Here is a 17456-nt window from a genome sequence, read left to right on the forward strand (position 1 = left end):
ATTCAGAAAGGTAAGTGACTGTCTCCAAGCCACACATCTGGTAAGCGGCCGGATTCAGATCAAGATGTGCCGAGATGCCCAAGTCAGCGGGCGGCAGACGGAGCCCAGCAGGAGCAGGCCCGGCCCCATCTCCTTGGACGACTGCCCATCCGCCTGCCCCACAGCTGCCCAGTTCTTCTGGCCGAGAACCTGACCCCACAGTCCTCCCTGCACCCCATCCTCCTCTTCAGAACCGCACTTCCCTCTGGGTAACTGAGCATCTCTCAGTAGCAGGTAGAAAGCATCATCTCCGCGTGTAAACGTATGTATTATGTGTATTTCTTTATTTTAAAGAAGAAGAATGTACCTTAAGGAGGTTCTAACTGGCGGAAGAGGAGCAGAAAAGCTCATTTCAAGCCCCCGTGCTGGGCTGTAAAGTGGAGCGTGCGTCTGGGTTAGACCTGGTTGGGTCCCACCTTCACTGTCACTGCTTCCTAGACGACGCCACTGTGGTGTCCGCAGCACGGAGCCCACAGCAGGCGCCCTCCACGCAACCAGCTGCCGAGGATCGGGGGCTTGGTGAGCTCTCAATGGCATATGGAACTTTGAACATTACAGCATCACATTAAAGTACTGAAAGGAAGAATTGTCACCGGGCCCAGGTAAACCAGTTTCTGGTTTATTTCCACAATCCCTAACTGCCTTCGCATTCTTTGTTAAAAAGTGTTCTGAGTGGCTTCACTTTTAAGAACTGAAATGTAAGTGCTAAGCAGATTACTTCGTTTTCAAAAAGCAACAGGACAGTCTCCACTGCAGTTTATTCGCACGGAACCCTTATGCTACGGGCACAGCTGCAGGGACTACTCACCTGGTCGAAGCGGGGGAAAAGCACGAGCAGCATCTGCCACACTCGGTTTTGCACTCGGTGCTGCTGGGAGTTCACGTAGCATCGCGTCCTGGACGAGGACACCAGTGCCTCCTGGGGGGAGGGCGGGGGGTCAACATGGGATCACTCGCTGAATCTGTGGCTGACGGAACAACATCAACCACAGCTTCAAACTCAGCCCCTGGTCCTCCAACCGGCAGGAAGGACAAGAAGACACTTGTTTAGTTTCCTTTCACAACAATGCATTGCGTTACTTGACTCGTCTGCTTTTAAAACTAGAAAGGAGCTATGTCAGAGTCCAGCACACAGTCTTTGAGAAGCCTCCTTCCTCCCCTGTGGCTGGTGAAGGGGGAGACAGATACTGGGCATGGTTCTCAAGGCACCAAAACCTGCACAATCCCTCCTGCAGACAGTGCGATGCTCATCATAAATAATACTGCAGATTCAAAAAGTAAATTCTTTGCATTATGGCAGTTTCTAAATTTTTAGCTTTTTACTCTATTTCTAACATAAAACAATGGACGGATACATCACACTAAATGTAACTGGTTTTGACTGGTACCAGAAAACACACGGAGGGAAGGTTAGAGTACAGGAAACACTTGTTCCCAAAAGCAAATTGAGTTGGACATCACTGAGATTTAACTAAAAATATGGAACATAAAAGGGTTTTTTTGATAACAATATTTAGAAACATTTTGTCAACAAAAAGAGCAAATACAGTGGGGCCTTGACTTACGAGTTTAATTCGTTCCAAGACCGAGCTCATTAAGGAGCTCATTAACTCAAATTACTCTATCAACTCAATGCAAAAAATCGGCCGAGAGACAGCTGGTATCTCAGAAAACTCGTTAGTCGGGACACTCCTAAGTCAAGGCCCCACTGTACTGAATTTTGACTTAACTATACAAAAACAAAGATGCTTTAAAGTAACAAAAACAAAACACATTTACTTTCTCTAACAGCTTGATGGCAAGGTCTTCCATAAATGCCTTATGGGACGCATTGGAGTCATCTAACAAGCACAGGAATTTGACAGCACAAACTCTGACATAGTGGTCCTCTCTTTTGGTACTAAAAGTATGAGATGATAGTCTGTGTTAATACATGTCCACAACATAAAAATACCTCAATTATTAGCTTCAAGACATCGTAACAAATGTCAAAGCCTTCCCCAGTTCTCTAAAACTACGTGGGTCCACACTGAGGGCAGTGCTCTGTAACTCAGGGTGGACAGTGGAAGGTCATGGATGAATGGGTCAGCTGAGTGCCTGTGCAGGAAGTCAGCACCGGCACACGGAAACCACACGCACAGCGGCCCTGGGCCAGCAATACCTCATCTGTGGACAAAACAGGTCAGAGCTCATGGAGCTATTCCTGAGCGAGGACCATGAACAGCTCTGTCACCTCAGGGGCAAGACTCCGCCTCCAATGCTGCAATGGCTCCTCCATGTTCTCTACGTGAAGGGCAAACTACATCCCAGCACGTTCAGTATCCGAATGTGGAAAGATAAAATAAGTGGAACTGTCGCCCAGCCGGGGTGGCTCAGTGGGTGAGCATCGACCTAGGAACCAGGAGGTCACAGTTCGATTCCCAGTCAGGGCACATGCCCGGGTTGTGGGCTCATCTCCAGTGGGGAGCCTGCAGGAGGCGGCCTGCCAGTGATTCTCTCTCATCATTGATGTTTCTACCTCTCTCTCCCTCTCCCGTCCTCTCTGGAATCAATAAAAATATATTTTAAAAAATTTAACAAATACAGAATGCTTCTCACGTGATGTTAAATTGTGAATATCCCATTCATGACAAGATGTGAGAGTCCTCATACTTACTTTTCAATAACAACATTTGCCGCACAATCATGTCCAAGATTTTCAATAAAGGTCTGTACGTCCTGAATGAGTCTTCCCATAAAAAACATTTGACAAAGAACAACATGTTTTAGACAGGAAAATAAAATTAAGGCCCCAAATTTAAATGAACTAAAACTTTGTATTCTGCTCATTGAAAGCCTCAAAATAAAAACAAGTCTACCCATGTAGGTACTTAATGTGAGGACAGGCTGAAATAATGACAGCTTTACCTCTGATCCCGCCTAAACACAGTTCCAAACACACAAGCCTCCAGGAGCAGCTCGCTGTAATCGGCAGCATTTGAAAAAGACCCCTGGGACACCTCTGGAGCAGGAACTCCCCACGACTGGCAGCAGTGAGTTATCAGTATATTGAAGACTCCGGTTTTTACAGCCGACATTTCAATCATCTGGTGCATAATCTGGAATGAAAAACAATGGTCATTGTACCCTTTGACCAAGTTAGTTGTTTTGTTTCCAAAAAATTACTGTTGCTAGAAACTGGGAATGGCTTCAAATGGTAGGTCCCACATAAGCATGAACAGTCCAAAAAATTAAAAATTCTTTATCATTAGAACTTTGCAAGATGCTCAGCAGTCACAGACTACGCATTTTCATTTCTCAGTAACAAGATGTCACTGGTGAATTCACCTAGACCAGTGATGGCGAACCTTTTGAGCTCGGCGTGTCAGCATTTTGAAAAACGCTAACTTAACTCTGGTGCCATGTCACATACAGAAATTTTTTGATCTTTGCAACCATAGTAAAACAAAGGCTTATATTTTTGATATTTATTTTATATATTTCAATGCCATTTAACAAAGAAAAATCAACCAAAAAAATGAGTTCCCGTATCACCTCTGACACACGTCATAGGTCCGCCATCACTGACCTAGAACTTTCCACAGGAAGCACCATCCACAGAGGCGAAAAGGAGGGAAAAATACCTCCCCCTGCACAGTTCCAGCTTCTCTGCATTTTGTCAGTGGCCTCCCCGAGTCAGCAAAGCCCTGGGCCCCACGGTGTGTGCGGGGCCAGGAAAGGGCTGAGCGGAGCGGGGCCGGCAGGTCATATATTCAGGATGGTTAAGACGGGAAGTTTTATGTATTTTTACCCCAATTAAAAGAAAGTTACCTCTTTTATTTTGAAATATGCCTGGCCCTTGATTTTTGCAGCAATGGTAAGAACTTTGGTATCAAAAACAAACTGAACGAAAGCTTTTAAGTTGGACCAGAACACCAGCTGAGTGTTGCTTAGAGTCGATATAACTTTCCAAGCCATGTCGAAGGCCTCTATGCAGACTGGCTCAGAGGAGGCCAGAAGCTGGAGGGAAAGAAAAAGAAATGCATGACCACCACGCAGCTTCAGGAACGGTATCAGCCTGCAGTCGTTCCCTAACCCCTGGCTCACGGTCTCTACCTGGGGAACCAGCAGTTTCATGCAGCGAAACACAGGCAAAACGCGATCGGAGGGGAGGACCGTGAGGGCGGCGAGCGCAGCCTGCAGGGTCCGCGCTGGCGTCGGAAGGGGGGGCAGCACGGGGTCCAGGAGCGCGCCCTCCGAGGCGGGGGGAAGGGCGCGGTGCGTCCTCAGCAGGAAGGCGAGGCAGGCCCACTGGTCGTGGACATACTGCGCAGCTATCCGGCCCCAGCCCGGGGAAGACGACGGTTCTTCCGGAAGACTGAAACAGAGAGTCGCGTCACTGCTGTCCTTCCTCACGTCTGGCTCAGCTCCGTTAAGTCCCTACTAGGCATCCTGTCACCGAAACAGGGAATACACGCACCTCGACTCCTAACTTCCGTAAAGATAGGCATCCCCCACGCCATGACTCACTGGAAACTAAATGCGGAAAGTTCATGGGTGTCCGTAACGGAGACGAACAACGTGGGACCCGAGACCACCCTGAACGGAGCGTCGGGCGGGTGATGCCCTGGAACAAGCATGGGTTCCCCACGCGAGCAGCAGGACGCCTCGCGGACACACTGCCCCCCGAGGGGACACACCTGCTCTGCTCCTCCGGCTGCGGCTTCTGCAGCCTCTGACCGAGCGGGAGGGCGGCGAGGAGCTGCTCCGGGGGCCCAGCATCCGGAGGGTCCAGCTGCAGCTCCGGCGTCTGGTCGAGGGCCGCACACACCTCACACACCGCGGCCAAGGCGGCCATGCTGACCGCCCTCTGCACCTGCCTCCCGAGCGTCGGCACCTGAGCAGGAAACCGTGCCCATCACTCACCCGGAGCCGAGTGGTGTGAAGACGGCCGTCGCCACTTTCCTAGGCACCTGACACGAGGGGAACCCTACCCTCCTCAAATACTACAGACAAAGGGAATGATTTTAAAGTCAAGTTTCAGCAGATGCGTTTTAGGATCAACCTGTATTCCGTGTAAGCCTTCCCCGCAGAACTACAAGATTACCAGCCCACTGTCCGTGTCCCGCAGGTGCCGGATGGATGAGTTCCTCAAAGGAGCAATGATTCTCAGGATGGGGCTGCCTCGCTCCCCCCGCTTCCCAGGGAGGCCCGCCAGCTCAGCGAAGACCTGCAGGTACAGGTGGCAGCGATCCAGGTCTGCAACCTGCAACAGACAGGAACATCAACCAGCAGGGCCCACGACTGTCACAACACGACGAGGTCAGACAGGAAGTGGTTTGTGTGAAGCACTCACACACGCTGAGAAAGGCCATTCCCCAGGGGCCCTCCACGCTGTCCCCACGCAGCCAGGCCTCCTGCTCGGAGAGCCCGCGGGGACCCGCCTGCTGCGCAGCCCCCTCACCAACCACTGCTGACAGCTGTTCCGGGAAGCGGAGCAGCTCCCCTGGCCTCTCCGAGCCCGAGAGGAAGGGACCGGAATGAACAGCAGGTCGTAGACCCGGCAGAACAGGACTCAGTCCCGTTTCACCTCCCGCCCGCTCTGTGACCTCCAGCAGCTCCTGAGGCAGAGCTCCTGTCCACACAGTGGGGAGGGTCACGTGTGCCCACCCCAGGGATTTTGAGAGACTGAGAGCATGCTGAACAGACGGCACCGAGTGGCGAAGATTAGGCCGTAGCTATCACTGTGCCCGGCGAGGCCTGCTCTGGCACGGAGGAAGCAGAAGCTTCAGGAACCTAATCAGGTCTCACCGAGCACCACTCATGCAGGCACTCTGCCGGTGCGGGAGGTGCTGGGGTTCTAGCAGCTGGGGGGTGACAGTGCATTTGGTGAGAGGGGGGCCTGGGGAAGCTCCTGGAGAGCCGATGGGGGCTGCTGCGAACACCTGAGAGGCAGGTTCGACTCTGGGTCAGGGCACACGCCCAGGTTGTCAGTTGTGGAACTAATGGACGCGATGAGACAGAACCACTCTGTGGACGATCCTAACACCCAGCACCTCCCAGGCGGGGTGTGAGCAGGAGGGAGCTGCACAGTGTTTCTCTCCCTCCCTCCGTCTCTCTAAAATCAATAAAAACTAACATAAAACAAGAAGGATGAAAGTCACCCCATGAGTACTCACACTGCTCAGTTCATTCATAGTGAGTCTCCTGAGGAGGAAGTTGGAGATGCTCTCTGTGGCGGATGCGACCAAGTCCTGAAGGAGAGGAGACACCTCATCTGTGCGGGGAAAAGTGTGCAGCTAAATGGCAGAAATCAGTTGTTTGGTACAAGACATCGCAGTCTAGTGAAGTACAACTACGGTAAGCACGTGGGTGAGCCACTGACCAAAAGCGGATTCTAAAAATGTAACAGTCACCTCACCGTGGGGAGCCTGGAACTGACCCTGGAAGCCCTCTGGGGGTTCTGGCCCGACAGGCGGCATTCGGTTCTGCTGCCATCACCCAAAATACCAGAACTCTGAACCCAGCTCTCCTATCCCATAAGCATATATTAAAACTAACCTCATCGATATTATCCTCAGGTTTTACCTAAAACCAGTGTTTCTCTAGAATTTTTAAAACTTTAAATTTCTTCAATCCAAACGAAAGTGGTCGGAAGGGACTGGGAAGCCAGGCTTACGCTCACGTGCTCATCGCTAGTGCCCGCGGCTTCCCGCTGATGCGCACACATCGTGGTCTAAGCACGGAAGTAAGAGCGCCACGTTCCATCTGCTACTGCGATACTTTCTATGGGAAGGACTTTCTGCTTAAAGGCGCTCAGAGATGGACATACTTAAAAAAATGAATATAAAAGTACTGCCATTCTCATGGTTTAGATTACTTTCTGCAGCACCTAGCCTAGAGGTAATTGGAAATGGATCTTGCTTTAACATATAAAATAGGGATCATTGTCGAGGGTCTAAAAATCAAGGAATAAACAATTTTTTTAAAAAACAGAAGCAAATGAATCCCATTCTAAAGTCAAGGGTACCCAGCAGATGTCAACACCGCAGTGTCAGCCCCGGGGGAAGCTTGGCCCCTTCCCGCACCCGCCCCGAGGAGAGACCAGGTAAGGATCTCCGCTTATTCTAAACACCAACAAGCTACCGAGCGAGTTCAGAGACCGTCCTCACCATCGCGGGCGCTGGCGCCCTTCGGCGAGCACGTGCGCAGCAGCGTCACCAGCGCCTGCAGGCACCTGTCCGTCTTCCGCAGGGGCAGGTAGGCGTTCGAACCCAACTTGGCGAGGGCGTCCAGGAGGGGCTCTAGGAACAGCCTCAGCACGTTTTGTGTCCTCTGCCTCTCACTAGACATTGAGAAACACCAAGAATTTCCAAAGCATCAAGAGACGACCTCCCTGTCGCTCGTGGAGCTGATGGGCTCAGAGGGGCAGAGCCACCCCTGTGGCGAGCCCAACATCAGCGCCTCTGGACTGACCTCCCCCCGACCTGCTGGCGGAGCCCGGGTCTGTCCTTCCCGGGAGAGCAGCGAGGCACCAGGGGAAAGCTCAGGAAGAACCAATGTGCTCGCTCTGGGCACAGTAGGAAGCACAGTTCTGTCTGCAAAGTAAAATGCCGAGGCCCTGCCTCCCAATCAAGAACACAAATGCTACTCAAGGCGAGGAGACGAGACATGTTAAATATATATATGTACATATGTATACATATGTGTGTGTATATATAAATATATACATATCCTATATAATATAAGCCCAGTCACCAAATGGTGGAACAACCAGAACAACCAGTCTGCCAGTCGCTATGACATGCACTGACCACCAGGGGGCAGACGCTCAATGCAGGAGCTGCCCCCTGGTGGTCAGTGCGCTTCCACAGTGGGAGCACTGCTCTGCTGACAAGGATGAGTGGCTGCTCCTGCAGCCCGGGCCTACAGGCAGGAACCTGGGCTGCGATGGTCGCCTCCTCACCCCAGGCTCCTCCTCTGGACTCCCGCAGGCCGCCCCAGGCTCCTCCTCCTCACCCCAGGCTCCTCCTCCGGACTCCCGCAGGCCGCCCCAGGCTTGCAGAGGGACTGAGGCCTACTCCACCACCTCTCAGTGCTGTTGTCCCTGGGCCTGGGCCCTGACCGGGTCCCCTGGAGAGGCGAGTGCTCCAGCTCCATGGAAGATGCTGGACCAGGGAGCAGCTGCTCAGAGGGCAGATCCACAGCCGCTCGGCTGACCTGGATGAGCAACACTCCCACAGCGGGCTGATCCCCGCAGGTCATGCCCCCCACCAGTGCACAAATCTGTGCACCAGGCCGTGTGTGTGTGTGTGTGTGTGTGTGTGTGTGTGTGTTAAAGATCTATGAAAAACTGTTATAACCGACTAGCACTAAAACTGTCTAGAAAAGAGTTGATGTAACCGAAGTAAGTGCATATCATGCAATACACGGCCTCAGGAAGCTGCTTTTTGCAACTAGTATCATCTGAGAGAACTGATCTGCTCACATCCTCAAAATAGGAAACTGTTTTATCTTTATTCCCTTTTTTAAAATTATACATTTACCAAGGAATTAAATAGACCATTTCTTCACCTAATCTTATCCTAGGATCTTACAAACCATTCTTCTAATATTCTTATATAAAACCCGGGATTACTGTAGTTTGTCTAACCTTCTCTAAGTTACTAACCTGAGAGCCTTTCGCACTATTAATCTATTGTTAACTTATAATTAACGTGCTCCCCGTGCCCCAGGCCCTTCCTTTCCTGCCCTGTGGTCAGTTCCAGGCCGACCGGGGACAAGGCTGAATGTGCCCCACACACCTGAGCAGCCTTTTCTGGGGAAGCTGTTTTCAAGCTGAAAAGCGCTTACCTGTGTTGGACCTTCCTTCCTTCCACGTCCACGGCCAGTAAGACCATCAGAGCAACCAGCTTGGCTTCCGCCCAGTCCGGCATCCGGCCGTTTTCTCCTGCTTCAGGAAGGACAGGCGGGTTTGCAAAGCATTAACAGAACCTGCCAAAGAGGAGGCTTCAGAAACAACGGCTCAGTGACTGTCTCACCGACGCCCAATTATAACAGAGCGCGGCCGAGGGGACACGCCTGTGTCACACACACTGAGATATGAGTCGCCCATCTCTGCAGGCCTGGTCCCTCCATCCTTCTCTCTTTCCATTCCATTCGGTAAAGCCCATATCTTGATCTGAAAACTAGATAAAGTTCTTCGAAAACCCTTTGGTTATACAATCCAGAAAAGTGATCTCAGACTTACTTTCCCAAGCAGGTGACGTAATATACTCTCGAACGAGGCTCTTGACGTAAGCGTTTAAAGAGCACGTCTCCTGAAGGCCAAGGGAGCCACAAGCTGAGGGCCGTCCAAAACCGCTTTCATTAACACGCAACCAGTCACAGAGCTGGGAAAGACATTATTACTTTATTTTAAAAACCTGCCCGAACAAAGCGTTCCTAATTTCCCGAAGCCAATTTGTTTTCTTCCACAACAAACTGAACTGAAATGACTGAATATAACAAAGTAATAAAACGTTTTCTGCCACAACTGAGTTGCACAGAGAGTGTCAACAGAAAACGTATGCGTGCTTTCTACCCTCCATCCGAGATTTTATCAACTTCACGAACAGGCCTTTAGAGTACCTCATATAAAATGCACATGTGATAAGCTCTTCTAAAGAACATGTCTGTGAAAAATAGCACATTATGTAAAACAAATTACAACCTTAAATTAAAACTCATCCTAGCTTCACGTACTAAAACAAGAATGTTTATTTTTGAGAGAATGTGAATTTGAAATGTAAGTTATAATTAAAGTTCCTGCCTCCTCACAAGTTTATTTTCTATCCTATGTGCATTTTAAAATACATTAATTTAAAAGAGAAATTCTGTCCTAGCCCTTCTCCATTACACCTTTTAGAAGATTTGCAAAATTAAGTCACAGAACTTCCCAGAATTCCTCTTTCATCATATGTAACTGTGAAATCTAGGTTCTCAACTTCCTTTTTCCGATATATCTTGATGTGCAAATGCATACATGAAGTTAAATATAAAGTAAATAACTAGGTCTTTCTAAAAGGTAAGAATTTTTTTAAAAAAAGTTTTTGCGTCCATTAAGGTAACCCCAGATACATGTACGGAGACATAATAATGATGAAACTAAGAATACCCCACCTGACCAAGGACAAAGCTGATGAGTGAATAGATCAGTCGAGACTAATACTGGCCCCCCAGAGGGGCCAATGAGGGAGCCGCTCAGCCCGGGAAGGAGGCCGCGCGTGCGGGTCCTTGGCAAGCAGAGACGCCTAGCAGTGCAGCCAGCTAGTACTGCTCTCTCCACAGCAGGTACTTCATGCTCCTCTCGCACTGGCTAGTGATGGAGTCAATCAGCAAACGTGTTTGTAAGATTTCAGAGGCCTTGTCCTCAGACCCTCCCCGTCTCACCTCTGTCCACAGGGCCGTTCCCCGGCCCAGGGACTCCTCCTGTCTCAGAGACGTGAGAAACGCGGAGATGTCGGACAGCGACACTTCCTCCTAGGGGGGCGGGGGGCGGACGGGTTTTTAATAGTTACTCATTTTAAGTCTTCTACTTGAATAAAAGAAAATCACCGTAAAAGCAACTTAGTATACTAAAGTACATTAGTGAAATATTTTTAAAAAACCTATTTTTTAAAAAGAAAATATTATTTGACTTCTGAAATGAAGATATTGATTACAACCAACCCATTATGTAAAATAAAAGATTGTTTTATAAATGTATTTTCCTTAAAATCAAGGTTACTATCTCACAGATAAGATGGTCACGACCTAAAAACAAAACTTCCTACAAGAAATTACTTATTACTTAAACCAAAAGTGATTCTTACTCTTCAAAGCTAAAAAATGACCCCTGGCTTAAAGCTACCCAGGCTTTTACTCCCTGAAGGTTGTGAGTCTTGAACTAAGGCCAGGGGCCGGCAAAGCCACCCACAGCCTGTTTTGTAAATAAAGTTTTATTGAGCACAGCCACATTCATCCACTCACCAACTGTCTATGGCTGCTTTTGAGTGGTTGTGCCAGAGACCGTATGACTCGCAGAGCCTTAAATACATACTGGTCCCCGTCACCACCACGGTGTTATGGGGGCTCCGTAAAAACACACTAAGGACAGGACACATCCCTGACGTCGATTCCCTGGGAGACGTGTGGGGAAGGAGGAGACAGGGACAGCGCCTGAGCGTCCTCTGCCAGGGGCGCCCCCGACGTCTCAGTTCCCAGCGACATGCAAACTCCTCCCGGGGAGGCTCCTGAGACCCGGGTGTCCCTGATACAAGACACTGTGCAGAGCCACTGCCCACACTCCAGGGGCCCGGAGGCAGCCGTCAGGACAGGCCACGTGGTTTGTGGGAGCACTGCAGGCAGAGAGCCGCTCTCATTGGTCCGAGAGCGAGCCCTCTCCAAGTACGCGTTCCCGGCGTCAGCCAGGGGCCGACCGTGAAACGAACAGGGCTCGCAGGCCTGCTACGTCCACTTCCGCACACCCACCCGCTCGGAAAGACGCGCACACGCGTAAATGAGATGCACTTACCACGTCGACCAGGTTCATGGCCGCGTGGAGCAGATGGCACTGGGCGGCGCCGCGCAGCAGGATCTGGTGTGTGGCCATGGTGCACTGGAGGACGCCCCTGACATGACAACAGAGTTCACCCCACATCCACAGACGGCCGCAGTCAGCTGTTACCGACAGGCTGGCGTAACAGCTGCCACTACGGCTCCCCAGTAAGGTCACTAATAGAGCTCCATTTCAGTAGCAAACAATCTCGTTTAAAAACAATGAGACCAGAAATGAAGATCCTTTAAAACAAGAATTTTACACTTAAAAAAACAACAACTTTGTAGTCTAGTTTCCTACACGTCAATGTAATAAAAAAACCTACTGGCCTTATTTTAAAGTGGTTATAGCATACAGTATGGCACATACTTAAATTAGTAATTCATAAAACAAAATAAGTTCAATTAAATTTTTTTGTAATAAAATTAAGAGCGCAAACACCCTAATGTGAATATTAACTAAAACCATTTGCTAGAGCCTGGGCTGGTGTTCCCAGTGGTTAGAGCCACCCCACCCACCAAAGGGCCTCGGGTTCAATTCCCGGTCAAGGGCACAAACCTGGGTTGTAGGTTTGATCCTCAGGCCCGGTCAGGACGTGTGTGAGAGGAAACCAATAGATGCACCTCCCTCACATCAATGTTTCTTTCTCAATCTCCCTCCCTCCCTCCCTCCCTCCCTCCCTCCCTCCCTCCCTCCCTCCCTCTCTCCCTAAAAATCAATGAGAAAATCATCCCCAGGTTAACAGGAAGCACCAGCCCCCCATATGAGCACCCAGACCCAGTACCTGAGGGCCAGGAGGCCTTCCAGACCCAGGGCTTTGCATCTCGGGACACTGGCCAAAGCCTTAGACAGAAAGAAAATGGGAACAGCACACCAATGTCTACTCGACATCTTCTGAATCCATTTTAACAAAAAACTACCTGAAAGAAAGAGTTTTAAATATCACCGTTGCCAACAGCATGTGACCACACGCTCAACATCATTAGCCATTAGGTAGGAAAAGCAATTCAAAGACCCTAATGCGATGAACTTCACACCCACAAGTCCGCCGTCTTAAAAGGACCGGCAATAGCCAGGAATATTCACATACACGTTTTGGCATAAACAGTGCTTTCCATTCGTGACCTGGGGCACAAAGTCTCCCAAAAGGCGAGTGCATTTCTCTCTCTGCTTTCCTAAGTCAACGGCTATGAAGGGGCTTCACCACACGGATATTCTGTTCGCACCTTTTCCCTAAAGCCTGGTTCTCTCTTCCTTCCGCCCATTTTACTGATTTTTGAAAGTCAATAGAAACAAGTAGAAAAGGGGGCACATGGCCACACCCCTCCTGACGGCCCGCCGTGGGCTCACGCCAACACTGGGGTCAGTCACGTAGGAACGTGTGCCTAGTGACGGCGCACACCTGCATAAGCCTGGCAATTTGCATATCCTCGAAAAAGGAAACTATTTTGATAATACTGAGTATAACGGTCATAGGATGATGCTTATAACCAATATACTAAAATAAACCTTTAAAGGTAACAAATTAAAAAAAGAAAACCTTTACTGCACATACTCTTTAGTTCTTCTGGAAGAAGAGAAACATAAGCAGCTAAAAATCTCTGTAGTTTCAATCCCAGTGGAGACCCACTTCCTATCTGCTGGCCCGGCGACCTGGACAGAGAGGAAGGACACACATTTAAAATGTATTTACAAATGAGCATCATGGAAACTAAATGGACTGTGGCCCAAAGTTCTTTTAATAAAACAATGGGGCCATCTTTTATTTCTGAACCTTTTTATTTTTCAGTAAAATGCTGAGGATCCTTCCGATTACAAAACACCAGGACCTTCTAGGGCAGCGGTTCTCAACCTGTGGGTTACGACCCCTTTGGGGGTCGAAAGACCCTTTCACATGGGTCGCCTAGGACCATCGGAAAACACATCTATACTTACATATTGTTTTTGTGATTAATCACTATGCTTTAATGATGTTCAATTTGTCACAATGAAATTGGGGGTCACCACAACACGAGGAACTGTATTAAAGGGTCGCGGCATTAGGAAGGTTGAGAACCACTGCTCTAGGGAAACGGACCTGGGTTAATAACGTGCTGTGCTAAGTAGGCACGGCATGGACTTCCATTTCATGACACTTTCCCTGACACAAATGTACGGAACTTACTAAGTAGTATCGCTTTTTAAAAAGTCTAAATATGATCATTTAAAATGACATTTTATTACTTCCAATATATAATCCAAGGCTTTTAAATCTTTGGGTATTAAATAGAAGAAAGACATGTTAGGAATAAGTCACTTTTGTAAGAGCACTTGTTTGTTAACATCTACTAAAATCACCTTTTCTCGCTACATGGGTCTCCAGAAACGTCACCTGCTAACTGAACAGAGCGCTAGAGAACGGGCCTCTCGTCGTAGCTGTGTCTGCGGCTTTAGAAAGGCTGGCTTCCCTGCTCCCCGGCTGTCTAACCACTTCAGACAGCTAGTCAGTCATGAGTTATTTGAAAACTAAAAGTAATTGGCAAGTCAAGCATTGCTATCCTCCTTCGATATTTATCAGATGCGACTAAATACCAATATAACTTAGCACTAAGTTAAACTTTTTAAAGAAATTGGTGGTGGGAGGTTTTCCCGTTTAGAGGTGTACCGCGTGGAAGACTTGCAAGCATGAACTTAGACTAAATTAGAAAGAATTTCAAAAGCAAGGAAAGGTTTTGAAGATATAATTCAAGAATATGGATAACACTCAGAACACAGGCTAAGGCACAACACGGACACGCTTCACACGCCCACCTGTCCCAAAGGCTACAGGTGGCCAGTGTCCGGCAACGGCTGCCGCACCAGACGTGGAAGAGGAGGTGAGAACGAAGCCTGTGGGACGGGACTGGAACTGGACGGGTTGGTGCGAACCCCTGGTTTTTAATGCGGTGGGTGGACAGACAGACAGACACTGAACTAGAGAGGGGTGGGCCAGTCTGCTCAGCAGACAGAACTGAGAAACAGATGCGCACACACAGGGAGAGCGCAACTGAGCAAATGTGGTAAAACGTTAACATCTGGGGAATATAGAGGAAAGGGAGGTGGGATTCTTTGTATTATTCTCAGGACTTTTAAGTCACAATAAAAAGTTTAAAAAGTTTTTTAAAAAAGTGTAAAGTGTTGGTTAGCCAGTCACTACAATGTCCAAGAGGGCAGAGAGGAGGGAGAACGGAGGTGAGAAAGGAGGTTGTGTAAGACATACCTTCCCAAGCCCAGGACGGAAGGGCTCAGGGAGGAAAGGAAACCAGGAAAGAGAAGGAGCGCTTGATACAACAGAAGAAAGGCAAGAAGAGCAGCAAGCAGGAGAGGCGACAGGATAAGAAAAGGTTGAATGTCTACTAGGAAACATACATTATGTACCAAATGCATGAACCAATCTGGTCATTTTGCATGAACACGTTAAAGTTATTTATCAAATACATATGACCGCATTGCTGCTAAATAACATCGTATGTGTTTACCTGCCATAGAGAGAGCTCTCTGAAAGTGCGTCCATTAACGGTCCAATAATAAACTAAAAAGAAAAGTATCTGATGTTAAGTTGCAACCATAACTTGGAAGTGAGCTTGCCTCGGCTGCACATCTACCCAGGGTGCCGAAGAGCCGTGCTAAGCGCAGCTGACCTCTGACCTCTTGCGCTGTGGGTTAATTCACAACAGACAGTCATGGAGGGTCTCTAAGTTGAGAATTTTCTCACCTGATAAAAACATATAAAAGAGAGTTCGCGTTGGGTCAAGAAGGAAGAAAGGGACCCAAAACAGAAACACATGGTGGAAATAAAGGGAGTAACAAAGGAAACACGGAAAGATACCCAGGAGAAAATTTAAGCCCTTATGCCTGGAAGGTGGGGGGAGGGGATTATATCTTCAAAAATGTAATAAAAATGTGTTACTAGACATTGATCAAAAACACAAGCTAACAGGAAGTGCAGGGGCTGGGGAGGGGGAAACTGAGGCACACCCAACACTATAGCACGTAAGAGAACTGGGAGGAAAGGCTGTCGTTACCTCCGAAAGCTCCGGTGAAAATGGAAGCACCTTCGTTTCGTAGAGCTGCAAGAAATGGGTAACCCCTTCCTTGGCCAGGGTTTTGTTCTCGCTTTCCAACATTCTTTTGTAGACACACAGGTGCCAGGAGGGGTGCAGGAGCCACCGTCCTGCGGGAGAATCTCGGGGTGACACTGGGCCCACGCTTTGCTGGTCCACGTAGGCTATACAGTCATCAACAAATACCCTCACGGCACATAACTTCCTCCCGACTCCACAGAAGTGAGTTTGTGTTTAATCCCATCCATGGAACTTATAATCAAAATTATTTTCTCATGGAAAACCAACAAAAATCAAGTGAAAATAGTACATCTGACTCACCCCTTTATCCCAGTCCTTAGCATAAATCGGACACTACTAAGTAAACTTCTAATTGAGGGGGAAAATGGGATAAATATGTGCTCTAGAGATAGTGACTCTTTTGACATATCCTTTAATTCTGTTAGAAAAAAATCAGCATTTTTAACTCATGGCATTCTATAAATAAATCGGTCCATTATTTGTAATTTACACCAAGATACTTTGACAATGGTGATTTTTCAAAACCTGTCATTGCTATTTAATTTAGTTTGCCAAGAGCTCTGGGCAAAACATAGTAATAAGAGAATCATTTTAATAGTAAATGTCTAAGTGAAATCACAACAGCATTCAATTATATGCTAGCCCCAAGCAAGACAATGGATTCTCAGTCTGTGAAAAATCCAGTATCTCAGGAAACTATAGCAATCAGCTCAATAAAGCTCAATTCCCAAGGAAATCTATTAAAGTTGTAACATCCTAGAGTAGGCACTAAACTCTTTACATAGGTTAATTCTCATGTGTGAATACGGTAATGCAGAATTTCATCATTAAAACGCTGTTAGCATTTCACTGATCTAAACGTAATTTCATAAAATACTAAAGGAAGCTCTAGCTTCATTTTATTTCTCCTAGAATGCTCTCATAATAGAGTATTCAAGGCTTAAACACCATATTTGAAATTATATCTTGGAATTTTCTGTTCCTGAGAAGTCCAAGGTATAGAACTGAAACCCCTAAACCAGGGGTCCTCAAACTATTTAAACAGGGGGCCAGTTCACTGTCCCTCAGACCGTTGGAGGGCCGGACTATAGTTTAAAAAAAGAACTATGAACAAATTCCTATGCACACTGCACATATCTTATTTTGAACTAAAAAAACAAAACGGGAACAAATACAGTATTTGTATTTGCATGTGGCCCGTGGGCCGTAGTTTGAGGACCCCTGCCCTAAACAGTAACTAACAAACAATGACACAGATATATTTAGAGAATAAGAATGGAAAGCAGTTAAAATATAGAATAACAAAGAGCTACTATTTAAAGTGTAGAATACAGCGTCATTAAGACATGCCCAGAATCCTTCTCTTTTAGGGATATCTGCTGACAACTGCAGAGCAGAGATCTGCTGCTGGGGAGGTGCCTGCGAGGGTAGGAGGGGCTGGAGAGGCTGCACCTGAGATAGGGCACAGGCTGGCCACAGTGGAGGCTGGGTGATGGGTTCATCATGCAAACTCTTCTCCTTCTGTAAACGTCTGACGTCTTCCGTCATCAAGTGTTTAGAGAATTGCCCGTGTCTCTAAATCACAGGAAACTCTGCTGCCATTTAAAAACCATATTCTCAGACTACCTAAGGCAGTGGTTCTCAACCTTCCTAATGCGGCGACCCTTTAATACAGTTCCTCATGTTGTGGTGACCCCCAATTTCATTGTTACAAATTGAACATAATTAAAGCATAGTGATTAATCACAAAAACAATA

General features: G+C 47.9%; 1 protein-coding gene across 1 annotated transcript in view; it reads right to left on the reverse strand.

The window, feature by feature from the left end:
• Window positions 1-17456, reverse strand: part of TARBP1 (tRNA guanosine 2 -O-methyltransferase TARBP1) — a gene marked incomplete at its 5' end in the record, with an annotated part of 30763 nt that overhangs the window by 8024 nt on the left and 5283 nt on the right. Inside the window, 18 exons of the mRNA XM_081114515.1 lie at window positions 848-958; window positions 1819-1939; window positions 2696-2767; window positions 2947-3137; window positions 3850-4038; window positions 4135-4396; window positions 4719-4915; window positions 5126-5284; window positions 6198-6295; window positions 7191-7363; window positions 8872-8968; window positions 9269-9410; window positions 10450-10539; window positions 11573-11669; window positions 12381-12516; window positions 13152-13249; window positions 15094-15146; window positions 15640-15788. Of these exons, the coding sequence (XP_080970641.1) occupies window positions 848-958; window positions 1819-1939; window positions 2696-2767; window positions 2947-3137; window positions 3850-4038; window positions 4135-4396; window positions 4719-4915; window positions 5126-5284; window positions 6198-6295; window positions 7191-7363; window positions 8872-8968; window positions 9269-9410; window positions 10450-10539; window positions 11573-11669; window positions 12381-12516; window positions 13152-13249; window positions 15094-15146; window positions 15640-15788 (2435 nt within the window). The remainder of the gene's footprint in view (window positions 1-847; window positions 959-1818; window positions 1940-2695; window positions 2768-2946; window positions 3138-3849; window positions 4039-4134; window positions 4397-4718; window positions 4916-5125; window positions 5285-6197; window positions 6296-7190; window positions 7364-8871; window positions 8969-9268; window positions 9411-10449; window positions 10540-11572; window positions 11670-12380; window positions 12517-13151; window positions 13250-15093; window positions 15147-15639; window positions 15789-17456) is intronic.

Source organism: Myotis nattereri, assembly GCF_964212035.1.
Source record: "Myotis nattereri genome assembly, chromosome: 20".
NCBI classification, from domain to species: Eukaryota; Metazoa; Chordata; class Mammalia; order Chiroptera; family Vespertilionidae; genus Myotis; species Myotis nattereri.